We start from the raw sequence: 27801 nt of genomic DNA on the forward strand, positions 1-27801 counted from the left end.
AATGTTCATGGCATACAATCTATTTGTCAATGGATCTTTTTTGTTGTCAAATCATACTCAGTCTCAGTGTATATTTGCAAATGTGAACTGCCCCTATGCTAGGTATAAGTACCCATTTTCAGCTATGCCTTCAAACATTTATCTGTGAGTAATTTTGACTACTCAAATGACTGTACTTCCACATGTCTGTGTGAAAGCTGACAGGATGAGCACGTGTATTTTTATGATGTAAGTTGTCTGTGATGTGATGAAGATGTTGAGTAAAACCAGTAATTAATACAGCAATTAAAATATAAAACTGGAGTCAGCATTTTGATGCTGTTCCTGACTCTCTCCCTGACTTGCTTTATTACTTTGTGCAACCTGGCCTGATTCTGCAAATACTTTTACTTATGCAAAGTACCACAAACAACTGTATACAGGGTAATACAGCTTTATTTGCTTAAATTACCAAAACCTGGCGTTTTAACTGTTTCTGTGACTACACACACTGCTAAGATCAACAGAATTATTTGCCAGCGTGGTGTTACAATACAGGGAGTTTATGAGCGTACTTAAATAGTAACACTTAGTACTAACCACTCTCCAAGCAAAAGCATCACTGCATAACAGGAGAACAAAAAGAAAGGCACAAAGACTGCGATTGCTACCTACAGCAATTCCTCCCCACCGCTTTGCTTCTGTTGCTCTCTTTGACTCAAACTCTGTCTCTAAGCCATTAATACTCACTGAAGCAACTTCCTCTTCCTACCGGCGCCTGAACACCCACTGCGGTGCTGAGATGCCTCAGCGGGAAGACACACCTGAGGAAGGATGAGAGGCAAGCACAGAAAGAACAGAGCTCGGGGCCTCTGGGTTTCCCTGCCCACCCCCGTGACACGGACCCTGCCAGACGGCGGCAGGAGCGACTGTCCGTCTGTTCTGCATTCCCAGCGGGAGCCGCGCTCTCCGCTCCCTGCCGGAGCCTTCCGAGCAGCCGCTGGGCAGGCCAGCGAGGCCGAGCCTCCCCGAAGGCATCGGGCTGCGAGGAACCGACACGCTGGAGGCGGATTCCCCACTCGAGCCTCCGGCAGAGCCGTACGGGCGCCGGGAAGCCGCCGGAGAGCCCCCGCTGAAGGGGCTACCCAGGGGAGCCGCAGGCGCGACGGAGACACGCGGCGTTCCTCAGCAGCTAGTGCGGGGAGGATGAGCCAGCTCTAGCCGACACAACTCCCTCCCCCGCGCCGCCGCCGTGCCAAGGCGCCAGCCATGTTCCCGCATCGCCCCCACCTCAGCCGCCAAGAGAAAGAGAGGGGGAAGGGGGAAGGAAGGCCGGGAGGCGGCGCCGGGACTCCCGCCCCGCTGGGGCCGCGCCACCGCCCCCTCCCACCCGCCCGCGCCCTGCGAGCGCCCCCGCCCCGCCCCGCCCGCCGCGCTCGCGCCGCCACTCGGCCGCTCATTGGCCGCGCCGCCCGCCCGTCAGCGCCGCTCCCGCGGGGCTGGCGGGGGCGGGGCCGCGCCGCGCTGTCAGCGGCGCGCGAGGAGGGCGCGGCGGCGGGGCAGAGCGGGGGGTGGTGGGGTGAGAGGAGCACGGGTGCTGCTGCTCTTGCTCGCTTTTTTTTTTTTTCCCGGGCTTTTCCACACAGTCGCCCCCTCCCCTCAGGTTTTCTGCAGAGATTTACTTGTCGGTAATCACACACAGCGGGCTGCTCGCGCTCTTTTCCCGCAGAGGCCGAACGCTCGGTCCAGCGGAGCGGGGGCAGACCCCCGCGGCCAGGGGCTCCCTCAGCGACAGCGCTCCGCCTCGCCCGCCGGTGCGGCTCCTGCAGCGCCATGGATCACCAGCCCAAGTTCTTCGAGAACCTCTCGGGCGCCGGGAAGGCCATCGGGGTGCTGACCAGCGGTGGCGATGCCCAAGGTAGCGGCTCATGCCGTTCACTCCGGGAGCACGGGGAAGACGAGGGGAAGGAGAACGCGGGGGACTTGCGGGCACGGTGGGGAATGGGGCAGCAGCAGGAGAGGACGAGGAGCCCCTCGAGGGTGGTGTGAGGGGCAGGAAGGAAGGGCCTCCCCGGCTGGCAGGGCGCCCATGCGGGAGGCCAGGGGAGCAGCGTGGGCTGCCCCAGGGCTGGTGTCGGGAAGCCACGGTGCGGCACATGGAGGGAGTGGAGAGAGGGCTCTGGAAGCGGGACACAGGGGATTGCAGCGGTGCTCAGCTTCCTCTTTCCGTGCTGGCTTTCGACCCGGTTTTCTTACTAAGCACATTTAAAAGATAAATAATTTTTGCATGGCCTGGGCACCTGAGGTTCAAACATCACCTCACACCTTCCTCCCTCCCTTCTTCGCCACGTTTCCTCTGACCCAGGCTGGGCAAGGGAGAGAGTAGAAACGCTGCAGTAACTTTTACTACCAAGATGTCTCGTTCTCTGGAGAGATGGTGGGGAGAGGAGGGTGAGGAGGGATGGCTGATGCGAGCGGGGGAGGAGGAGGTCGTGCCGCCCTGCACGGCGGGTGGGAGGCTTGGCTGCGCTGCTGGGGCTCTGCCAGCCCTCGCCTCATCTGCTTTTCACTTCGTTTTGGCACCAGGGACACGTTTATGTTCTTACCCGTGGTTTAGAACGCTCAGATGATGGTTTACTCTCCCCCCGTAGGAGTATGTTAGAAACGTGTCTCACCTTCTTAAATCTCTTCAGTGTAGAGGAACTCGTGGCTACTACAGGACGGGGCGAACAAAAGACTTACAGACATTAAGAGGGAAGGGAAAGAAAAGAACCTTGATCACAATATACGTAGTCAAGAATCCTTTTTTTTTGTACACTTTAGTTTCCCCTTTCCTACCAGAAAATCATGATGGGTCCTTTACAACTCGGCATATTCTGTGATTCTGTGCTAATAGTTTGAAGTTTCAGTTAATTAAGATTTCAAACGCGGAATGTACCGTGCAGTTCGAGAGGACTCTTGTTCTGCTTATACCAGGAGAGTTGTTCAGTGATACTTGCTGTTAGCAGCTTCCCTTAATTTACGGTTATTTTATTTTATTTTTTTTTCCGGGAGTGTCTCGAGAGTACTTTACTTAAAGAAGAAGCGGCAGTCATTCGCGTTTGTGAAGAGAATGGGGGGTGGGAGCCTCTCACTTCCTTTCTGCGTGTTCTCGGTGGTTCAGGGACCAGTCTCTCCCCACATTTTGCCCGAGGAGGTGCCGGGACCAGTCCGCGGCCGGGCAGCCTCCCCTCTCATCTTGCCCTGGCTTCCCGGCGCGTCCATGCGGTGGTAGCTAGCATGGACCGGTGTCTCCACGCTCCCTGCCTCCCTCCCTCCGCCGGTGTGTACGTGATCCGCTGCGAGTCGCTGCAGATTCCGCCTCTTTGCGTCATCTGGGCTGGGAGAAGCATCCTCCCTCCCCCTGCCCGCAGGAATAACGGGGAGCCCCCGGGTTTACTTAGGATTATCCGAAACTCTAATCGGGATGAAAGGGATTTGTTACCATCGAGGAGGAGAATGTTGCAGTTCTAGAGAAAAAAATCGATGCGTTTAAATGGCTTCTCTTTTGCCCCTCGGTGGGGCTACACTTTGTTCAAGTTTTATCCACAGTTTGCCGTCAGTGACATCAATTCCACTGCTAAATGATTCTAGGAGGAACTGGGAATCAGAGCATCTCTGTCTCAATGGTCTGGTGGCCAAATCACCATTTTAATTTAAAACTGTGGCAGGGTACTGCCTGAAGCAGCCGTAGCTTCTTGTCATGGTTCAGCAAGAGGTTGAGCCCTGCAACTTGCTTCCGCGTGGCTGGAGATTATATAATGCAGCAGCAGACGCATCTCCTTTTATAAATTATTAATCTGCACTTGCCACTATGTGAATTAAGGCATTTAAAGGACTTGCAGAATCCAGGTAACATCTAGACTTTACATCTGGCAGATTGCCGCAGAAGAATGGAGGATTCCAAAGTAATAGCCTGTGAAAGTTGCTGTCTAAGGAGTGGGGTTGTCACAAAGACCAAAAAAAGTAAACTGGATGCCTTCCAAGCTGTTTCATTGGCAGCATTATCGTCCTAACTTTGAAGAATAGGAAAATAAACCCCCCCAGCATTTTAGAACTTGATCATTTCACCTGAATCACACAACAGTGTGTGACCATAACCGCTTACTATCTTGGTAACAGCAGAGAGGTGTAAAATATGCAACCTCAAATCAATTTGAAGGTTAGGAGTTAAAGAAGGGACAGAATGAGTCATGCCCTGTCAAGGTCATTTGCCCTCTGTAGGACAGGGTGCAAATGTGTGAGAGGAGTGAAGTCATGAAGTACACGCAGAAGGAAATATGCTGCTGTTACTGCTATTTGAAAATAATTTGTTAAAGCAAAGTGTAGGTGAGGCAAAGCTACTAACTCGGAAGTAGGCAAAAATTGTAGTATTAGGAAAAGAGTTCCAGTCTTGGTTTCATTTTGTTTTAGATTTGTTAGAAACTAAAAGTTTTCAGAGTATCTGTAATCCAAACTAAACTCACAAACAACTGAGTAGTAAAAATACCTGTTAAACACAAAATCTTAATAGGTTCCAGGATTTAGATTGGACTGTGAATCTGAGCATAGAATAAAATATACATGAAATTATTTTAAAGTGAAATGACTGCCTTTGCTGTTATTGTACTTTTTAATAATTTAAAAGTAGTATTATGTAAATTACACAAGGCTTTCTATTTATAGGGCATGTTTTCAGTTACTTCCTCACATTGGTGCTACTTCCTTGAAAGTTTTCTTTTTCTACCTGTAGAATTTTAAAGACTGTAGAATGTATATGTGTCATACTGGAACTATTATGGTTTACTCACCATTATTTTGTTTGGTGGAGTTAAAGAATTTATCAGTGATCTGTTTCACAGGAAAAGAGATCTGTATTTAGTACACTTAATAGGTATAAGTGCTAAACTTGACAGTGTATCACTTTAGCTAGCCAGCTGTTAAAGTGTGAACCAGAAATGTACTTTCCACCGTAATTACAAGAACCTTGAGAAGCAAAAGAAGTTCTGACAGCCAATTCTCAATATTTATGGGTTGGTTCAGTTTCTGGACTATTTCTAAATTGTACTGATGGCAGCTCAGGAAGGCGGTTTAATAAATGGGATTTAATAGGTTATGCTTCTCACTTTGTGGGATTCTCTGGCCATGGTCTGCTTCAGGTCATGAAGTACACTGGTTGAATTTTCTGTGGGTTGCCAGTGGCTGCTAGAGACAATTTTGGCCACCGTAGGTCACTGGAGTTCACACAGCCTCCAAACAGCCTATTCCGGGACCGTGGTAGGTACGGCTCTGCAGCAGGAAGAGTCATCGGAAAGCCGTGGACAGAAGGTGATTGTGCACTCTTGGGGAAGGATGCGTTTGTGGCTGTGGAGTCGCTGCCCAGCCAACTGACTCAAGATCATTGTCTTTGAGTAGGACCATGTTGTTTTTGAGGTAAACTCAAAGATTTGGTGTTGTGGAGGACAGCATAAGTAAGGGATGTAATGGTCAGGAATATCATAGCCCATCCTGCTGAAGTAAGGAGCTACATGTCTCTACGTTTGAAGCATTCCAGGTTTCCCAAAGTTCTATTAGTTTAAGGCTTATTTAGTGCTGTAGATATAGAACTCTTGTCCTGGTGACGTAGATTGGAAGAAGAAGTCTTGGCACTGAACAAATGAAAAAGCTCAACTCCTTCAGCAAATACTGGATTTAAAAACAGCTTAAAAAGAACCCTAAAGAAGCCTTTTGGATTCCAGAATTTTGAAATACTACAGACCATGACTGTAGAAACAAAGATTTACATGTTTCTGCTCTTGAAGTATTACAAGCTGGGAAACATCGTAGGATGTATTAAATATAGTAGTGCAAATGTACTGACCTTGTCATGGTGGCAAAATTTCTTTTTCTGCCATAAACTTCTGAACTAATACAGTGAAATAGATAATTATTATTTTTTTTAAAGTCACAGACAAACTAAAACAACCCACACTCTTGTTATGTCATCCAAATTAGAGTTTATTTGTTAACACTTATGTAGTTTGAACATAGTCTCAAGGAATTTTTGAATTCTAGCCCCCCCAAAAAGCACCTTTTCCAGCTAGGACTAGTGCATGCAAATAGACGTATATGAAATACACATCTATGTGTCTATAGATACAATAAGTACTATTTGCATGTAAAATTAAGAAATGTAGTTATTAATGGGTGAGTGAAACTATTTTAATGCATTTTGTATTTTTGAGAAGCTGCTTCTATAATTAGTTGTTTCACTGACTGAAACTGATCTCTAAGATTTTTATTTTAATTTTTAAGAAGGAAGTACGTTTTTCATCTAGATGTTATGCTATTGTATATATTTTTGCAGTAGAATGTTCTGATCTAATACACTGTTAATGTTCAGGAAAATTGTGTAATGTTTTCTTCAGGTATCTAGAATAATTATTGTGATTATATAAAATAAAATCTGTAACGTAATAAAAAGTAAATGGAACAAACCCAAGTTATTTTTTCAATTTTTTGCTCAGTTCTTGTATTTGACTGCTTCTCTTTCAATGATTATATGCTCTTACTGGCATAAACATTTACATATTTGAGTAGAGTCTTCCTAAGGTAATGTTTAGACATTTTCCGTAGTGATTTTTGCTATAAAGTCTTTTAAGTCTGAATCTTTGTTCAGGGTAGCACTGAAACATACGTGCTAAGTCATTAAGCCTGTGTTAAAGCCAATGTTTGTCTTTAAAATTGGTGGTACTTAAGCATTTCTTGATGCTTGTCCAAGATGCATCGTTTTGATTTTGCTTTTGAATGGTTTATATTACAGTTATGTATTTAAAGGCATGACTAGCTGACTAAAGCAAGGCAAACTTGGCTTAAACACAAACTCTTGTAGAATCTCCTCTGTTGTAGTGGTACGTATGTATGTGGACCAGGATGTAGGCACGAGAGAGGGATGCTCTTTTGGAGGCAGGGAGTGCCTCTGAAATAATTTAAAGATTTCTGCAGTACTGTTTGTAGCTCTGTTATGAAAACCAACTGCTCCTTTTAAGGACAGTTGAATAGACATCAACAAGTTGATAAATCATCAACTTTTAAATTTAATTCAAATGTTATGTAAAGCTGTGTAAGTAGTTGCATCTTTGCTGAGTCCAAAAGTGCAAAATAAATCTTTCCCTCTTTCCAAGGCTTTAATGCAAAAGCAAGTAGTAATTCAGGAAGATCTTAAGTAATTCTTATATTATTTAAAAAAAAAAATACTGGTTTTGCTTGTGGCTTTCTTTTGAAGCTGCTATTCTAATCCTATATGTTTATCAAACTGCATTTATTATTCAGGACTAAATCCATGGTTAACCTGATAAATCTCTTTTGAAGTAATATGCATGAGTAATAACATTTCATAGATATTATGGTCATTCACAAATGCTGTTGTAAGACTCCACAAATAATGAAATTTTATTAGACAGTCCTACAGAAGCTTCACGAATTTTTATGTATTTTTTCTTGAATTACTGCAATTTAGACAGCCAAATTGTAGAAGTCTAAAGCTGCAATGTGTTAACTGTATTTTGTAGGTGTCAAATTCTAACATGACTTACATTTCAGAAGGGCTGAGGAATAAGCCAGGAGCCTGCCAGTAGACAGCCAAGTCTTTTTTCTGTGTAAGGAAATAAAATACACGACATGAAGTAACAAAAAAAATGTATGTTACATAAACTTAAAAAGCTGCAGTGGTGGTACTGGGAAGATGCTTTCTGTCTGTAATCGGTTTTTTTCCTTGGCTTTTGTCCTTTCATGGAGCAGGCAAATTGTGAATTTTTACCTATTTTTCATGCAAGAAACATGGAAACTGGAAGGTACTCATTAAGAAAGTAGGTGGCTGTATTAAGAATATATATACATGTATATATAAACTTTCCACAAACAAACCAAACCAAACAACAGCAACCCCCATCCCCAAAAAAAAAATCAAAACCAAAAGCCAAAACAGAACTGCCAGAAAACCTCCCTACCAAGCAACAACAACAAAAAAGCCTCCCACACAACATGTGCTTTAATAGAAGCAAGCTGTGGGCTTTGGTGAAAGGAGTACCTTGTGCTAAGTCTTCCTGTTTGTGGAAAATGGCAGTGCTGTGATGAGCTGTCAGTTTGGTAAATTTAAAGGTCTTTGTCTCTCAGGGGTGTTAATTTTGTTACGAAAACTGTTTCACTGAGGAGATAACTTCACTCTGTTTAATCTGAGATTTAGCATGCTAACTTATTTTCAGTACAGGCTGTGAGATACGAGATTCTCTGTTTTTCTTTGACATCATCCAGTTCTTTGTCTAAAGCTGTGCTTTCAGCTGTCTTGGCATTTGGGAACTTTTTCCAGCTATGCCGCAAGGCTGACGCTGGCTGGAAGAATTCTTGCTACAATTTCCTAAAGAAGAATTTATGTGAAAACACTGTTATTTGTGATTTTTATCTTAAGTGACTTCTACACAAACAGCAAAAGCAACTTTTTGATTTTGGCAAACTTTATTTTTTTGTTTAACCTTGAGCAACTTCAGGGACTTCCTGATGTGTTCATAAGTAATGAATCTTAGAGAAAATCTCAGCTTCATTCTTTAGACAGGTTGACTTTTACAGCTCAGTATTTTTTCCAATAACGGTATATACTGCAGGATGAGATCTTTGTGGCTTGCTGTGTTGTTTATCTATTCTAGTTATCAACGTTTTATATCTTCAGAGAGGTGAACACTTAACACCTGTGTCAAGCAGCAGAGCTTACCTACTGCCTGGCTATTTTGATATTAAATGCATCTGATTTGGAGAATTGTTGCCTAGTACTTTGGATTGTCATCCTTATTGCATCCCTTTTCTGCTAATGTGCCAAGACTATCAGTGTAGCTTAGCTACTTCTCTCTTCGTGCTTTGCATAATCTCTTATGTCTGTTTTAGTGGTATGGAAACAATTAGCTGATTAGTTTTGAAAAGTTCCTGAATAATGGGTAAGGTAATGCGGTATCTGAAAGGATGGGTTATAACAGAAATTGATTTGACCTGTGTAGAGGGACCAGTGGAACTTCCACTGTTGCTCAGGAGATTGAGTGTTTGACCATGGGACTTAAATGGAAGATTTTATGGGAGTATAATTTGTCAGATGTCTGTGAGCAGGGAATTCCAATTGGAGCTTGCGTATTAGGGACCAAAGTGGTGGTCAGACGCCTTTTGGTCAAATGAGTCCATGTAGCATTTTTTTGTTAATTTACTGCTACTTGTGTCCTTTTAAATGAGCATCTGTCCAGGTCAGCTTTGGCTCTGCTCCCCAAAAAATACTGTATATACACCTGTGTTATTTTGGAAATCCCATAAAAACTGTTCAAATATAATTTCTCATTTGAAGAAGCTAAATTTTAACTTGTTGAACGTTTTGCATTTCAGACTGAAAACTAACCATTATTGCAAAATTAATTTACTTTCTTGTTCCGTAGCTGTAACTTTTACAATGCTGTTTTGCAGTCAGCAGCAATTTAATCTCTGATTAACACACACACTGGCATTCACATAATTATTGTACAAAGAATAGTTCTGAACCCTTCATGCTCATGGGCTGCTTGCACTGTCATTAAGCAAATTTCTGTTTTAATGGATGCTGGTCATTGTCTTTCTTAGGAATGAATTAATGTTCGCTTTATTTTCAAGACAATGAATACTTCTAGTATACAAAAAATGCTGGATGACTCTAACTGTGATTTTGCTTTTTCTTCCCAGGTATGAATGCTGCTGTGCGCGCAGTAGTACGCATGGGAATCTATGTAAATGCCAAAGTCTATTTTATTTATGAGGTTAGTTTTTGTTTCATTCATTCTGTATTTTTTCTTCTGACTAAACTTGAGTTTTTTTGGAAACACCATGGAGAGTAAATAGTATAAATTAAAAAAATGTTTAGGTGCCATTCCTTTTCATTGTGTTTTATTTAGTACTTTATATTTTTATGGAAATCTACTTTTCACAAGGTGTATTCTGAAACGATGTAATTTAATTGTAATTTCTTAAATATATGGAATTCCTTATGTGCCACCAAAGACTTGAAAACAGAGAAAAACAGAGGTGGTTGTCACCCTGCAGTGAGCTACATATCTGTGCACTTGTTGGGTGTTTGGCCCCATTTATTGTACTTCATAAATGTTTTCCTATACTGATGCTTAATCCTTTGACTCCCCCCACTCCATTTTCCTAGATTATGATAGGATGTGTCCTCACCGTCATTTCACAGATAGCACAGCTTTGTTTTGATCAAGAGTACTGTGACACTGGTGCCATCTTGCCTGGCTTTTAGGCAGAAAGTTGTAACTGAAGAGACAACCAACAAACAAAAAGAAGCCACATCAAAAACCTGACCATCACTGGTCTGTCCAGACATCATGATTTTGTGGTTGAAGCTTGTAACTGTATGTGCAGAAAGATTGTATATTTCTGTAACAACTATGTGATAAGAAATAAACATGGGACAAGTTTAATGTCAATGCCAAGGTGATGCTCCATGTGTTTTGTCTTCCTGGAAGAGTTGGAGTTAGACTTCCTTATAAAGGACGCTTTCAGTTTTTATACAATTTGCAGATTAAACAATAAAGTAAATATATTGATACTGTTCCCGCTGGAATTCCTGTACAGCTCGTTAGTAGTTTGAGATTATTACAAATCATAATAAAAAGTCAATATGGGGGAAAGCGTGGTAGGTCCCCGGTAAAATGTAACTTTAATATAAAAATATGAAGTACTAGAATTCATAGAAGTGCTCAGAAAATAATTTTGTTTTACTTCTGTGCATGGCAAATACACAATGTATCTTTAAAGAGTTGCTGTTTATCCTTTCTGTAGCTCATTTACTAATGAGATGCAAAGTATATTGAAATGCAAATAAGCAGAGGACTGTGCTCCAAAATTCTTTCCTACTACAGTGGTACAGCAAGTTGCTCTGAATACTCAGTGTGTGCTAATTACATGGCCAATCTCTGGAATTCCTTCAGTGTTCAGCTGCTTTGCAGGCTTGCTGAAATGGGTCAGATACTTCTGTGGAAGTAAGGAGGCGGTTTTGGCCATCTTCAAGGCCAGCACTTGGATTTTAATTTATTTTTTAATTAGCTTTAAGTCAAGAATGGCCATCTTTTATCACCTTTTAGAAATACTTGTTATCACAGAGTGATAAATTTCAAGAGAAATTTGAATATTTGTTTTTTCTGAACTTAAATAGTGCTATTTTGCTATCATGTTCCCGTGTTAACTGGTAGAGTTGGCTAGTGTGAAGTCACAGATACTTCTGAATGGAAAGTGATTGTAAAAAACAAGTCAATGTTGGGAATTTTGAGTTTCCCTTAGATGTTGTCTTTCTGTCTTCAGTGTAACAATAGGGTCTGGGAGGAAATGCACATTTCACTCTTAAGTATGGGCTCTGAAAAAGATTATTTACTTCTAGATTAGTCCATTCAGTTCTATGTTTCATAAAGTACCGAATGCTAAGCTTTGTTCTTCTCTGACTTGTAATTGAAGTATGAAGTCAGTTTTCTTTCACAATGTCTACAAGTATTTCAGAGAAACAGGGTTGCAAACATTGAAATGAAATGGCTGCTTAATTTTACCCTTTTGAAATGGGAAACAGATGAAGGTGACAAGTGAAGGTAAAAATCTTGTGAGACTTGCCACTAATGTTCCCTGTTATAAGCCTTTGCATGATATCTAAAGAGGAGATATATTTTTCGGTATACTTTAGGTTATTTAAAGCTTTTAATAAGGTGTTTCTTCTGAATTACAGTTTATTGAATGCCGACTTGAGTGTGTTAAGCACAGAGAGTCGTGTATCTTCAGCCTATCTTTTGAGCAGACATTTTAACACGTAGGTGAGGGTAAAGTGATACCTGTATGGAAGCTTCTCTGAAAAAGTGAAGGAAAAACCTGAGGTGACAATATCCAAAAGAGGAAAAAAAGTTTTCTTATTTGGATCCAAAAATTGAGTTAAAGGTCTCAGTCTTTTCAAGTGGACTTTGCTGTAATCGTCATAAGCTCTGTTTCTCCTGTAGCTGTGTCTGTCATAGGAACTTTTTTTTGCACTGCAAAACCATCTGTCTTCTACAGCTGTGGCCAGCACTAGTTCTGTATTCTAAGTAAAACAGTAACTCTGTTTTCCTAACTCCATTTTTCTTCATTTTGTTATGAGAGATTACTGAGATAAATAAAAATTAATAATGAATTAGAGCTAAGTCATTTTCTAGCCTTTTTTAAGTTGGTTTTATGAAAGCCCAAAGAAAGAAACAGTTGCACACTGGAATTCATGGGCTGTTTTAACTTCAAGTCACAAAAGGGAAGAAAAAGTAAATTCATGAGAAGATGAAAAACTGGAAGATAATTTATATAAAAGCTATAATTTTTTATATCTTTTTTATAGTTCATATAAAACCTGTGAATTTATAGCTGTAAAATAAAAAAAAACCCTTGTGTATCTTAATTCATTGAAGTTAGCACATTTCAAAATTTTGCTATTAATTTCAAATCTATACAGTTGCCCTAGTTTCACAGTTTCATATTTTATAGTATTTTATTTTAGTCTGTAGTTACCCGTCTTGACTATCATCACATTATTCTTCAAATCTTCTCCAGTCTGAATCAAAATTTGAATTAACTGTGGATTAATTTCAGTCATGGTATGAAAATCTAGGAGCTGAAAGTATGTGTAGAGTACCAGGCTGCTTTAGGGGGCTTGTTGAATATTTTTTCACTAATTAAAAGCTATTAAAGTCAGGCTGATTTTTGTTTTGTCTTGTTTTTTCTTTTAAATTGAGAATGGGAAGAAAAAGTGATGCCTCTCATTTATGGCAACTCATTTTAGGTACTTGAGGTCTTAAATATTTATACAAATAACCTGCCCTTTTTCCGGGATTGAAGCACGTAGTTCCCGCTGGCTGCGCGCTCTTGCTACTAAGCTATGGAACTTTCAGTTTCATCATCTTGATTAAGAGTCTTTTTGTCAAGAGGCCAGCATTGGGAGTGCAGTGCTACTGCAGTCATGGATTTGAAGTGAAAACTTCATGTCTCTTCCGTGGTGGTTTGTGCACTCAGTGACAGTAGTATTTTATGTTGTTGAGCAATGGCTAAGAATTCTCAGTAAGTAAATTCACGTAACTGTTAAAGCCCCAAGTGTCTCGCATGTAACACGTCAGAAGATGGCTTGTTCTTTTTTGAAAGCTTTTGCCTTCAGAGTTCAGACTGGAAGCCACATTTGCTCCTGCCACTCTCTCCTGGAGTTGCAGTGTCTGTGAATGTACCCTGTGAAAATTGGACTCTTAGAGATTTCTTCTTGTTCTTTGAATATTTAGATTTTGGGTACATGAAGGACTAAACATAAAATGGAGCTGATCTTCACAAACTGTGCTTGATGTATTTTTGACAGTTCATTTTTTCCATTCTTGCCCCATAGTTTTAGTATCTCAGTACCCAAGCTCCTGTATTTTTAGGATCTAAGTAAGATTTACTTTTTTAATGTAAATTGACAGATTCCTACCCTCATATTAAGGTCTGGAGTCACATCTGCCGGTGATTTTTGGTAACCATACATCTGGAACAGTGGTGAACCTTCAAGCATATTATCCAGTCCTCATCAGTGCTTACATAACTAAAACAATAAATGGAAATCATGATCATTATTAATACTTCAATTGTAATTAGTAATTCATTTTTTTCCCCAGTAGCTTTTCTAAAAAGCTGTTTTAATTCTGTATTGTGTATCTCTTAATGGTATGGAAAACAATGTGTCAGTTCTAGCTACCTTATTCAGAGGTAACTTACAGATACCCGGCAAACTGAATTACAAAAAGCTTATGTAACAGTTCAAACAGATTATGATTCCAAAAGTTCCCTGTCCTACCTTGTAGTGGGAGGAATTGTTAACACATGCCCAGTTCTCACTTGGTGCAGATATGGACTCCTGACCAAAATGCATGAATTCTTTCTATTTCAAAGAAGCATGGTGCACAAATGGGTCATAGCTCATCCTTAGCTTAGCTATGATGTTTTTCAAGTCTTACAGACAACTTAAACTACTATTTTATCTCTCTGCTTTTTTCTGTGTTTTAGATTTGTTAATCTGCAAATTGGGAATGTTAATCTATTAGTTTTATTTATGTATGTATTTCCTGTATGTAATATTGTATATATTTTTGTCAGCTTGCAGTGCAGATTATTGTAGTCTCTGTTAAAAACTGAATTAAGATGCAACATTACACTACACTTTCAGGATTTATTACCAGTGGATCTCTTGAGTTATTGTAGTTGTCAATAGAAATACTGATAGGAAAAGCTTTCACTCCATTGCTGAATGATAAAAGGAACATAGAATTCTATGCTTTAAAAAAAACCAAACCAACAAAGCTGTGATGAGTGAACTTAGTAATTTATTAGCCATCATCAAGCTGTAACGTTTCTGTCTGAACATCTTTGCTCTTTATCTGAGGGAGATTTTTTTTTTTTGAGTTGATAGGTAGATTAAGCGTTATTCCTTTTCCACCTTGCTCTGATTTTGAAAAAATTGTGTACGTAATGGCTTACCTCTTCAAGTCTTTGTGTGTATACATTAGCATACAAAGAGTATGTCCTATATGTAGGGACCCATAAGAGAGCTGGGGAGATATCACTACAGTTCCTGGTAAACTAGGACAAGGAGTAATGGGGTCAAACTGAAAGAGTGGAAATATAGGTTAGATGTACGGAGGAAATTCTTTACTGTGAGAGTGGTGAGTCACTGGAACAGGTTTTCCAGAGAAGATGTGGATGCCCCAACCCTGGCAGTGTTCAGGCCAGGCTGCATGGGGCATTGAGCACCTTGGTCTAGTGGGAGTTGTCCCTGCTGATGGCTGGGGAATTGGAAGTTGATGATCTTTAAGTCCCTTTGAACCCACACCATTCTATGTGTATACATTAGACACATGTCAAAGTTATCTGGAGAGTGTACGAATATTGAAAAGGTCTATTGGATGGCAGAAATTAGAGATATAGGTAGTTCTCCATCTGGATGTTTTTGTTATTGCTTGACCATATAATATGTAAATTAATCAGTCAAGTCTCACTGAGCAGAAACTTTCATGCTTTCACCTTGGAATCTGTACTGGAATCCTAAAAAGCCTAATTGAGTAACTTACACTTTTGTTTTGTCCAGGTTATTTTACATTCTTAGTTTCTCATGCTGGTGAGGACTCAAAGTTTGACATAAAAAGCTATATATATTATATGAATACTAAGCCGCTTTAGGCTTAGTGTGTTTCCAAGTTACTGCTTACTGAGTAAATTCTGCATATACTCTGAATCATGCCAAATTAAATTTCTTCAGTTTGTAATGTAAGTTTTGCTGTTTTCTGAACTCCCTTCTTTTTCTTGTTCCTGACTTATTATTGAAAACCCTGAAACTAATATATAGTCTTGCAAAAGCTGCCCAGATAAAAAATGGTAACTAATTGTTCCTTAGCAATATGTACACATAATCTAAAAACGGAGACATAAACATAGTCATGGTTATTTTATTCTGGTTTCTCTGTCAGTTAGAATTTTCCAGGCTTAGGACTTGACTCTGCATTTCCTTTCCTTTCTTTCCTTTCCTTTCCTTTCCTTTCCTTTCCTTTCCTTTCCTTTCCTTTCCTTTCCTTTCCTTTCCTTTCCGTTCCGTTCCGTTCCGTTCCGTTCCATTTTTATTTTGTTTTAATCAATGTTCACAATATCCCCTAATGGAAAAGAATCTGTAATTGCCATTCTGCTAGTGTTTTTGTAGAGAGGTAATAAAGCCAAGCATAATAAAACCCCTTAGCTGCTTACTGGATAGTTTTTCTTCTTTCAGATCAATGTAGTTCTTCTCGTATTACAGAATGCAGTGGTTTTAGAAGACCATTTGAGTTACGGTGTTAAGAATTTTTTAAATACATCACTAAAAATTGTATATTTTCCTGTTAAATCTCTTTTTATTTATTGTGTGACTGCCTCAAAAAAAAAAAAGAAAAAAGCTTGTGTCACCTGATTTCTTCTTCTTTTATGAAAAAGTTCCAGTTATTGCTCTTTGTCTTGTTTTGCTTATTACCAGCACTGGGGAGAAAAAAAGTACAATGTGTTACAAAGATAGATTTCCTAAGTTCATGGCCCCTGGCTGAGGTTATGTTTTTAAGGAACGTATTTTATAATGCATTTCAAAATTCTTTGTAGTTTTGGGTTTTTTTAATTGAATATTTATTCTTAAGAAAGAAGAAGCACATTACCATTCTAGTTTAATAGCTGTGTAATCTGTGTAAAGTATTACCTTATCTTGAAGTTGGTTTTGGAACTGATCCTTTAGGAAGAGGGTTTGTTTTGCTTTTCTCCCCTTAAAAGAAGCAGTGATACCTGCTTGAATGTTGTTTCATTTAAATTGAATATTTTTTTATGCAGTGTTTTTAATTAAAGTTGTATTAAAGTGCACAAGGTGAGTATTACTGTAGTGGAAATTTGATGCAGTTTTTAAAACCAGAATTAAGAAATACTTTCCCTTTTTCAGGGTTACCAGGGAATGGTTGATGGAGGTGATAATATTGTAGAAGTTTCATGGGAAAGTGTTTCAAGTATCCTGCAAGTGGTAAGTGCTAAGGGGTGAGAATGGGGCTCAAACCCTCTTTATTCAAACAGAAGAACCAAATTTCTAGATCCAGGCAACCACTGTAATTATGTATTTGGACTGTGTGATGACTGAGTGACCAGCATGTACCACTTCCAGCAGAGCCTGATTTCTGCAGTGTGGATGGCTGACACTTTTTAAAGGTCTTGGTATGGTCTTGAATTTGGTGCCCAGAAATAATCTTGTAAACCTTTGTTCTAGATTTGCAACATCAAATGTCTTTAGCCTCCTAAAGCCATATTGACAAGTCTATATTTAATAAAAAAGACATTAGAGGGCCAAAACATGAAATAGCTGTGTTTTGTAAGGCAAATAATTTCTTACAAAACCCTGTTGGCTTTCTGTGTAAGTGAATTTAGAGTTACAGTAGCGGATGTAATTACAGTGCAGAGCTCAGATACTGCCAATGACTTTGTACATTTTTAATACAGCATCCTGCACTGTGGCCATTTGGATCTTCTCAGCTTTTGCTCAGCATGGTAATGTTATTACCTCTTCCAGAGCAGGTGCTATGTTTGGCGAAGAGGCCTTACTGCTTGCCAGGCTTTCTGAAAACTACCTCCAGGTGAAGCGTGGGTTTCTTTGGAGCTTTTTTGTAAAGTTAATGAAAATAAAGCAGTTAGCAAAGACAATTTTTTTTTCAAACCAGTGCCCTGGAGTACTGTGAAGTATTTTGTCCCGTGTGTCGTGGGTTCGGTTTGTAACCGGGCAGAAACACCAATTTAGTGTAGTGGTTTGGTCCAAAATATTCATTACTGTTTATCTTCTGTGAGATAAGAATTAGGAGAAATGCAAAGCAGGCACCAAACTTGAAAGAATATAAAGAAGTTTATTAACAGACCTAAAAGAAGGAAAAGAAAATTATACCACCTTCAGAACTCTCCTCCTCCCCCCACCTTCCTCCCTTCTCCCACTGACAATGTGAAAAGACAACCCTTAAGATGTTCAGTCTGTTTACCACTTCCATAATAACCTTGTTCAGTCCATTTAGAAAGAGAAGTCTCTTCTTGCTCATGCTATGAAAACATTATCACAACGAGACAGCCGCCCACTTCCAAATATTGTTCAGTCCATTTAGGAAGAGGAGTCTCTCTGCCTGCGTGTGAGTCCTTTCCCCCGACTTGCAGCTTTTCCCGCAACTGCTTTCGAGGGTCCACTCTTGAAGTTTTTTGGGGTACAATTTTAAGGTCGAGCCGTTCAGAAACAAAAACAGAGGCCCTTCTCCTTCCCTCGGAGCAAAGGGTCTTCATCATCTTCATCTTTAGGACTATCTCTGGGAGCATCTCTAGGGACTGAGGTTTTCTCCTTTCCCATTTGGAGCAAAAGTCCTCATCTGGTCCATCTCTCCCTGTCCAAACTTCTCATGGAATTACAGCTGCGTCAGCATCTGCCTATCTCAGCGCAGGTGCTTTTGCTTACGAGTTGAACACTCCACCCCCCATATCTTCATGAAATTACAACAGGATACTCTGATATATCATAGCTTCACAACAGAATTTCAGCTTTAAGCATCTCCTCTCTCTCTTCCCTCAGGTTTTCAGCTCTTCACAGCAATAAAAAGGGTTAATCTCACCTCGGCCTTGCAGCTTTGCAGCTGGAATGTTGAATTTTTCTTATCGCAGTGGAGAGGGGGGAGAGCCGAGCCGCTCCGGCTGCCCACGGCAAGGCAGTGGGGGGGGTTCCACGGCTGGAACAGGTCCATGGCTTCAGGACGGCCGTGGCCCGGCCCGGCCTGGCCCGAGCAGGGCCTGGCTGGGCCCGCTGGCCCCCACTCGGGGCCTGCAGCCGCCTGTCCCAGCGCCGGAAACGAGAGAGAGCTTGGGGGGGAGTTTGCCTATTCTTAAATGTGGATAACAGAGGTGATCACAACTTTAAGTGGCTTAGAGAATTGTCCATATTCAAACTGGCCAGCTGATAGGTTCTATCAGTTCCCAGAGGAAACTGTAAGCACCCCTTAGCAAGGACGTCCCTTCCGGGACTATGCTTGCTAACCTATGACACTGTGTTTGGTTGTTTTTCTTTTCTTTTTTTTTCCCCATGTCTATCTTGCAGAATATGTAAATAGAATCATAGAATATATCAAGTTGACAGGGACCCATAAGGATCATTGAGTCCTAAAACTAAACCATATGACTAAGAGCATCATCCAAATGCATCTTAACGATTACGAGAATATTGAGTTCTCTTGGCCAAGCCACACAAGAACATAGGCAGGAGCAGGAGGATGTAGGCATCCTATACATGTGTGTACCATACATAGTATAAGAAAAACATCTTTCTGAGCTTTTTTGCTGGCAGTTCAACAGACCAGCAGTGAACCATGTATCTTACAGAATCTGTTGTGTTGTTTTGATGAGAAAGGTTTTTCAGCCCATTGTGTATTTCTGTTTATTCAAAAGAAGTAGCACTTTGTTTCAAGTACATAGTTCTTTTCCACTTACAGCTATGCTTTTTCTAAGTAGGAAAATACCTAGTTTTAGATATATGTTTTAGTCTCGATTTTCTTTTTTTTTAAGAGTATCTTTGTGTGTACACATCTACCTTTTTGTCTGAAGACAGCTGAACTTCTATTCCACTTTCTTTTTTCTCTCCACTAGTAGCTATGCAACACAGATGGCAAACTGGCTTGAGAGCTGAAACACCTATTGATAGGGTAAATCATGTCAGTACAGCCTGTGCAGATTTGAAGTTCAAATTTAGATGGATGTGAGAGATTTACTACAAGTTAAAGGGAATGTTTATGCAAAAGTGGTGTAATCATCTCCAGATTTGTTTGCAGGAAAAAAAATAGTTTTTTCAGTCTTAATTGATATTACTTTTTACTGTGACAATAAATAAGGCAAAGATTAAAACTTCTTGAGTGACTGAACAACATAAACACAGAAGGTGTGTAAATAATGTGTGTCCAGAAAGACACCCAGCAATTTTCAGTGACCGGGAAATTCAGTTATTTTTAAAAACGACCGCTACCATTTCTGAAAGAAGCTTTTAAATTCATATTAATAAGTGCAACAGATAATCAGTAAAACAGAAAATGTAGCATTAGTCTGATCTATAAGGATTTAAAGGCAGTTATTTCCATATCTGTGGAATGACAATGAATGCTAATTTTGCATTTCAGGGATACATTTTTTTCTCTTACTGTTTATGTATTTAGTGGTTTTAGGGGGAAGAATACCACACTGACTCAAATTCATCTAAATGTTTAGCTACTTAGTATATCACTTTTACTCTTGCCTTTACATATAAGTAACAGTTAACCTATTTATTGTAATGCTGCTAAAATTAATCCCGTGTAATTTAACATTTTCCTTCCAGAGTAGCTTTTTCTCAGTCATTTTTGAGTGGGTTTTTTTTGTTTTTCCCTTGTGTGTGTATCTGCTCTTGAACATAAATTCCCACGGGTTTGATAATTTTTTGTCTATCATCAGTCAGTGTAAAATTAAAAGAAGGGAGGCTATGATATAAAATTCATCATTAATCCACCTTAGAAAGATACAGCAATGAAGTTATGAAGTTACAGGTTATGAAGTAAACCCGCTGTTGTTCTCTTTCTCAGGGAGGCACAGTCATCGGCAGCGCGCGCTGCAAACCCTTCCGCACGCGCGAGGGCCGCCTGCAGGCCGCCTTCAACCTGGTGCAGAGAGGGATCACCAACCTCTGCGTGATCGGCGGCGACGGCAGCTTAACCGGCGCCAACCTCTTCCGGGAGGAATGGAGCGGGCTGCTGGAAGAGCTGGCACAGAAGGGTGAGTTTGCCTTCAGGCCCTCTGGACTTCACTCCAGTCTGCAGGGAAGTTATGAACCCTCACTGTAGGTATGCAAACTGGATCCAGAGGGTATTTCTCAAGTTTAAAAATCAAATGCATTCATTCTAGGAAATGGCGTGGTTCTTAGTAAAATAATAGCTTTTGGTTTCTGTACATCCTCTCATGCATATCATAAAGGTCCAAAAAAGGCCAAGTTAGTTACTGTGCAACAGTCTCTGTGGACTACTTCCTCTATTATGAATCATTTTCAGGCTCTGAACTTCTTACCTTTTGCTTGAAAAGCCCTATGCCCTCGTTTCCAAACTGAGGTGGTAATTCTTTTCCTACAACAAGTTACACATTTGTATGTTATTAAATTATGATGCTTTCCTGCCTGTATGTCACTGTTTGTTTAAGATCAGAACATTAAGTGGCTATTGATAAAAGTACAGCCAGCCCCGTAGTTGTCTTCGATAGAATCCAGGAGGATGTATAGGGAAGAGTAAAAGAGTAAAGTAATGCTATATTGATGTTATATGTTACTCATAATATATAAATACTCTGATAGCTTCCATCCATTTCTGTCTTCAGGACTTCCTGAACCGGATGCTGTTAGCAGTCTTTAATGAATTTCTCTTCCATGAATTTATACAGTCTACTTGAAGCATACAGAGTTTTGCTGAAAACATTGTGTAGCAAGGAGTTCTGCAGCTTTACAGAATAATAAATTTAGATTGTGAAGAATCTTCTGTTTATTTTGATCCTGCTGGCTTATAGATCATTTGATGCCCATAGTTTTTGTGTTAGAATAAACAGTGAATGATCAGTCCTCCTTCCTCTCTGCATGCCACTTGAGATTTTACAGCTGTCTTATTTTCCCTTCATCATCTCTTTTTCTAGATGGAAGAGTTGTAGTTTGCTTAGTTGTTCCTTATATGTAAGTTCTATATCTTTGATCATCTTTGTTGCCCTTCTCTGAACCTTTTCCAGTTCTACCCTGTTTTGAGGTGGGGAGGACCACAACTGCACCCAGTATTCAAGATGAGGGCAAACCGTGGATCTACACAGTAGTATAATGATCTTTGTTTTGTTCTCTATTCTTTTCCTAATATTTTCTAATATTTTGATTTTTTTTTTTACTGCTACTGAGCATTGAAGCTGATTTATTAATGAAAACAGCATTATTATATTATGCTGGAAATAGTGTATTTTGTTTGTGATGTTAGGGTACATTTTTTTCATGTGTCTTACTTTACATTTATCTGCAATGAATTCCATCTGATACTTTACTGCTCACTGTGTCTTGCTAGTCTTCTTCATTTCTTCTCAGACACTCCATACGTTTAGATCCCAAATAATTCACTTTGATCAGTAAACTTTGGCACTTTGCTGCTCATTCCCTTTTCTAGGTTATTGCTGAGTGTGTTGAACAGCGCAGATCCCTGTAGAACTCCATTGGTTACTTTTCCAAGATACAAGAATTTGCATTTACCACTGCCCTCTGTCTCGTATTTTTTACCCTCTGTTTTATATTATTTACTCTGTGAAAAGCCTTCTGTCTTATACAGTGACTGCTTAGTTTCCTCAAAATCCTTTGGCAAAAGACTTTATCAATGGCTTTTTAGAAATCTAAGTAGAATATGTCAACCAGATAGCCTTTATTCATGTGTTAAGTCACATTTGGAACTCTAGAAAAGGTTTGTAATGCATGGTATACATTCATAGAAAACATTTTGATTCTTCTTCACGATGTTATATTTATCTTCATGGACATTAGTTATATTTTTCATTATGGTTTCTACTGTTTTTCTGTCATGTAGACATTAAACACACTGATACATAGTTCTTGAATCACATATTAAAAATTTGGCATTATGCAAATGCACAGATAGATAGTTTTAAGTGCTTAAGCAGCTGAGGTATTTCATCCTTGAGATCTTTTAGATCCTTGGATGATGCAGCATTTTCATTGATGTCTTGGGAGACACCGCTAAAACTTAGAATAGGAGCTTTTCTGTTCTGTTTGCTTATTAATCATGAAATCAGAGCCTTTCAGTGTTGCAAAACAGAAGTCTTCAAAAGTTGGATGCTGGTTTTTAATTGTTCACATATGCCCATAAGCACATCCAGTTTGCATCCTTTTGCTTCTTCATTGCACATTATACACTGAGACTACAATTTGAATAATACTGTTTTGAGTTGAAGCCATCAATTTTAAGGTTGGTTAGAAAACCTGATAATTATTTGACACTTTGAGATGGACTGAAAAGCTCTTATTTCCTTCCTTACTGTAAGGAGTTCTGTGCAGGATTCTTGTGTTTGGATGTTTGATTGGCTTTTGTTTGTAGTTTTGACTAACCTTGTTACCTAAAATATCTAAACATAATTTAATGTTTGGATATGTTTAATTTATAAAAGTAGAGCACCCAAGCAATATCTAATATTTTTTTTTTAATAGTCTTACAGTTCTTTCTCTGAATACTTCTTTACAGGAAAGATTGATGCGGAGGCTGTTAAGAAATATGCTTACCTTAACATTGTGGGAATGGTTGGATCCATAGACAATGACTTCTGTGGCACTGATATGACCATAGGTACTGACTCAGCTCTGCACAGAATAATTGAAGTTGTGGATGCCATCATGACCACTGCTCAGAGGTAAATTGAGCATATTACAGAGACTGATAACAAATAAAGAGGTGTTTATGCATTTGTTTAAGCTCATTTTAAATAAAGATTAGGTAAGTGGGATTTGTAATATTTCTAGAATGGAAATAAAAGTTCTTTTTGGCTGCATCTTTCAAGTGTCCTGGTTTCTTTTTTTCTTAGTAACTGCTTTTTCATCATTCCTGTCATGGCAGCGCTTAAGTATGTGGTCGTAGAGACTGCATCAGCCTTAGGGGCATACTTGGTTTTTAATGTTTTTAGTCTTTCACAGACATAGTCTGTTAGAGAAGAACCAGACACACCATGAATACATGGGTACACAATAGCATCTGTTTTATATAAGCTTTATTTCAGTAAAAATTAAGCAATTAAATTATATTTTTTTAATACAGTTATATCATTTGCAGTTCTTAACTATGGGTCTGCATCATTAACATTTCCAGTAAAGATTCACTTCTCTTGTAGTTGCCCATACATGTTTTAGAAGAAAGCAGGGAAAATGAATTATGCTTTGGAAGATAGTTAATTTTAAATATATTGTTTAATGTGACAATAATTTTGTTTTCCTAATGTTTTTCTGTTTTGCTAATGAATTTGGAGTTCAGTAAGCATGGTAAACACAAGCTGTTTCCTGATACTAGGTTCAGTTAATTTGTTTTCTTATTTTCACAGCCATCAGAGGACATTTGTTCTGGAGGTTATGGGGCGACACTGTGGGTATGTATTGTCTTCAGCATTTTGTGTCTTATATATGTATAATTATGTAAGAAATTTGAACCATTAATGTATAATCATTTGTTCTGTTTATTAGGTATCTAGCTCTGGTTAGTGCCTTAGCCTGTGGTGCAGATTGGGTGTTTATTCCTGAATACCCACCAGAAGAAGGCTGGGAGGATTCAATGTGTGTTAAGCTTTCAGAGGTAATCTGTTAGTATGTTTGAGATTCCCCAATATCTTTGCAGATGTTTATTTGAAAGCAGTGATGAAAAAAGGTGATCAGGACTTTCAGCAAGTCTTTGGTTTTGGTACCACATAAAGTTCTGTGTGATATTGTACATTTCTTTTCCCACACTCTGTGATTGTTTTGAAGAATTGTATGACTCACCCTGGGAATTGCATAAAATTATAACAATACAAGCAATATGTGCACATTTCCTCAGTAATTTGATGTAAGACATGTTGCTTCATCAATGAAAAGACATGTATGAAAACAAAAGGTGTGAGAACACATATGAGTAATCAAATACAAGAAATGTTTCCTCAAATCCTAGCAGCTTAATGTAGAGCAACTGATTATAAAATTATGCTGTAAATTCCTCGTGTTCTTTTTTAACTACACAAATGTGCTTTTATTTTAATTACAGAATCGTGCACGAAAGAAAAGGCTGAATATTATTATTGTAGCTGAAGGAGCTATTGATTGTCACAACAAACCTATAACATCAGAGAAGGTTAAGGATGTAAGTGTCAACATCCCTATGATAAAAGATTTCTGTTCATAGGATGGGGCTTATTGTTAACAATAACATTTCTGTAGAGTAAATCTGTTCCTGTAAGGTAGCTTATCACACAGTTGTATTTTATGCTTATGCTTTATTATCTAAAATTCCACAGTCAAATTAAAGGACAGTGTTTTCAGTTGCAATTAATTACAACCTTTTCTCCTTGTAATACAACAGAACCATTCAAAACCATCTGCTTCACGGGTGCCTTAACTGATAATTTGAAATCAGCTCAAATCAGTATTTATAATCCTATTTCACTTTGTATGTCTTGTAAAATTTTCGATATTGGTCTGTCTCACAGTGAAGTAATAGTGTGTGCTTTGGACAAAGTCTTTTCCAAGTGGTTGCTTTGCTAAAAATTTCATTGGTGTCTAAGATTAAGAAAACTTTTAAGCTGAATTTTTCTCCTTTTTTTTTTTTTTGAAGGGGTCATTAAGAAAACAGATTGAAAAATAGTCATTGTTTCAAAGAAGCTTTGGCTTTACCTGGGGTTTATCTGTCCTGTGACTATGATGTTCTATTTTCCATAGCTGTTGGTTTTAGAGAACCCTTTGTCTTTATTCAGAGTTGCAGTTTCATGAAGCAACATTTAGCACCAAGTGGTGTTAAGTGTACATGATGCTAACGTGTATATAAAATAATGATAATGATAAACCCACTGTATTTTGAAATTCTATGCAGCTTGTGGTTCAGCGGCTTGGTTTTGACACCCGAGTAACCATCCTGGGTCACGTGCAAAGAGGTGGAACCCCTTCAGCTTTTGACAGAATTCTTGTGAGTATTTCCAAAATAATTGCTCATGGCACCACATAGTGCAACTTCATTTTGATTATTTATTTGGGGGTGGGATGGTTCTCTACCTGATGAACTTGACAAATCAAACTGTTATCATTAACTGTGTGAATAGGTGGAATTCAGAGTAGTGAAGCACTTTGTGTAAAGGATTCTATATTAGGATTAAAATGTGAAGCTTCATTGTCCATACTGTACCGGGTTGAGTTCGAAACCAGGCAGAAACACCAATTAAATGTAGTGGTTTTGATTCAAAATATCCATTATTTACTTATTTTTCTTCTGTGAGATAAGAATTAGGAGAAAAGCAAAGCAGGCACAAACCTTAAACAGTTGCAGTACAATGAAAGAGCTTTATTACTAACAGAATTAAAAGTAAAGAGAAAACAACAAAACAAAATTAAAGTAAATTCCCCCCCCCCCCTTTTCCAGCACTTCTCTCCTTTTATCCAGCTCACACAAGGGATAACAGAACATGGGATGTTAGTCAGTGTTGCAGTTCTTGAAAAGTCTTTTCTCTTATGCTTAAGGAAGAAAAGGTTTTCCTTCAGTTGCACGTGGTTCCCAAACTGCCACCAACAGCACACCCGCCCGGAAACAAACAGTCTGCTGTGTGTAGAACATCTCTCCCATGAAGAATTTCACAGTTCTTTCATACTACAAAACATGGGCCATCACATGGGGTTATTCATCTTTTTAAGGATAAGTTATTTTGGCCTGCACACAGAGGCTTTTCTTCGCCACAAGTCTCTAACAGCCTCTCACTACTTCTATATAGCCTGACATAGGCACTCTTCACAAACTTCATAGGCACACGAGGATACTCCATCCCCCCATGTTCTTCAAATGGATTAAAGAGACAAACAGTTTGTGGTATTACGGTTTCTTACCACGGCATGCAAGAAGGTTTCTTTTAAGCTGCGCGCCAGAATCGCGGCACCGCCCTCTTCTCTCCTGTCGCCATTTCCAGCTCCGTCCCACGTGACTCACTTCCCTTTCTCTCTGACTCTGAAGCCTCCACGTTGAAGGGTGTTCTTGTTCGGGCTTTACGGTGGGGAAAGCCTCGCTCCCTCTGTGCTGCTGGCTGCACGGTGTCCTCTTCAGTTCAGCACGAAGTGTGCTGGCTGCAGACAGGAGGCTCTGCCGGCTCCCGCTGGCTCCGCCGGCTCCGCATGGAGAGGAGAGGGACCCGCCTGTCCCCAGGAGCCGCGCTGGATGGGTTTAGCTGTGAGCAGTCCATGGCTGGTTTTAGCTGCCTGCGGCTCTGGGACAGTCCCCCCCAGCGACCCAGGGTCCGTGCCGTGGTGCTGAGAAAGGGGGAAAGGGGCAGTGGCCCCGGCCCGGCCCAGCGGGGCCGGGAGGCTCGGAGCCCCCCCACCTTCCAGCAGGCGAGCTCCGACCAAAAGGGGCAAGTCCCGCCTTTCTGTGCGGTTTAAATATGTAAATTGTGAGAAGCGTAATTGGTCTTAAAGACTGTCCATCAACTCAGGGTCAACCCAACACATTCCACCCCTCGCTTCTTAAAATTTACATATCCAAAAGTTACTTAAAATAGCAAAACCAGAGCTAAAAGAAAACAAATTACATAAACCTCCACCCCTAGAATTTTTACCACTACTACAAAGCAAATTTCTTCTATTATTCTACTTAATGTTATAACTTTCTACTTGCTCTGCTTATTATTTTCTCCTAATTAATCTTCATCTCACAGCGCTCATTAATTGCCCGCATTCTCCACCATTGATGTACCGGGTTGAGTTCGAAACCAGGCAGAAACACCAATTAAATGTAGTGGTTTTGATTCAAAATATCCATTATTTACTTATTTTTCTTCTGTGAGATAAGAATTAGGAGAAAAGCAAAGCAGGCACAAACCTTAAACAGTTGCAGTACAATGAAAGAGCTTTATTACTAACAGAATTAAAAGTAAAGAGAAAACAACAAAACAAAATTAAAGTAAATTCCCCCCCCCCCCCCTTTTCCAGCACTTCTCTCCTTTTATCCAGCTCACACAAGGGATAACAGAACATGGGATGTTAGTCAGTGTTGCAGTTCTTGAAAAGTCTTTTCTCTTATGCTTAAGGAAGAAAAGGTTTTCCTTCAGTTGCACGTGGTTCCCAAACTGCCACCAACAGCACACCCGCCCGGAAACAAACAGTCTGCTGTGTGTAGAACATCTCTCCCATGAAGAATTTCACAGTTCTTTCATACTACAAAACATGGGCCATCACATGGGGTTATTCATCTTTTTAAGGATAAGTTATTTTGGCCTGCACACAGAGGCTTTTCTTCGCCACAAGTCTCTAACAGCCTCTCACTACTTCTATATAGCCTGACATAGGCACTCTTCACAAACTTCATAGGCACACGAGGATACTCCATCCCCCCATGTTCTTCAAATGGATTAAAGAGACAAACAGTTTGTGGTATTACGGTTTCTTACCACGGCATG

General features: G+C 39.8%; 1 protein-coding gene across 4 annotated transcripts in view; it reads left to right on the forward strand.

The window, feature by feature from the left end:
* The first annotated feature begins 1522 nt into the window (after window positions 1-1522).
* The window catches only part of PFKP (phosphofructokinase, platelet), a 47348-nt gene continuing 21069 nt past the window's right edge, over window positions 1523-27801 (forward strand). For 3 of the 4 annotated variants that reach the window (XM_032099718.1, XM_032099724.1, XM_032099743.1), the window contains exons 1-9: window positions 1523-1897; window positions 9727-9800; window positions 16520-16597; window positions 20196-20385; window positions 22878-23043; window positions 23725-23769; window positions 23864-23972; window positions 24417-24512; window positions 25239-25331. In XM_032099718.1, the coding sequence (XP_031955609.1) occupies window positions 1813-1897; window positions 9727-9800; window positions 16520-16597; window positions 20196-20385; window positions 22878-23043; window positions 23725-23769; window positions 23864-23972; window positions 24417-24512; window positions 25239-25331 (936 nt within the window). In that variant the 5' untranslated portion in view covers window positions 1523-1812. The remainder of the gene's footprint in view (window positions 1898-9726; window positions 9801-16519; window positions 16598-20195; window positions 20386-22877; window positions 23044-23724; window positions 23770-23863; window positions 23973-24416; window positions 24513-25238; window positions 25332-27801) is intronic. The other variant, XM_032099733.1, reaches the window with a different exon arrangement.

This window comes from Corvus moneduloides, chromosome 1, assembly GCF_009650955.1.
Source record: "Corvus moneduloides isolate bCorMon1 chromosome 1, bCorMon1.pri, whole genome shotgun sequence".
Lineage (NCBI taxonomy): Eukaryota > Metazoa > Chordata > Aves > Passeriformes > Corvidae > Corvus > Corvus moneduloides.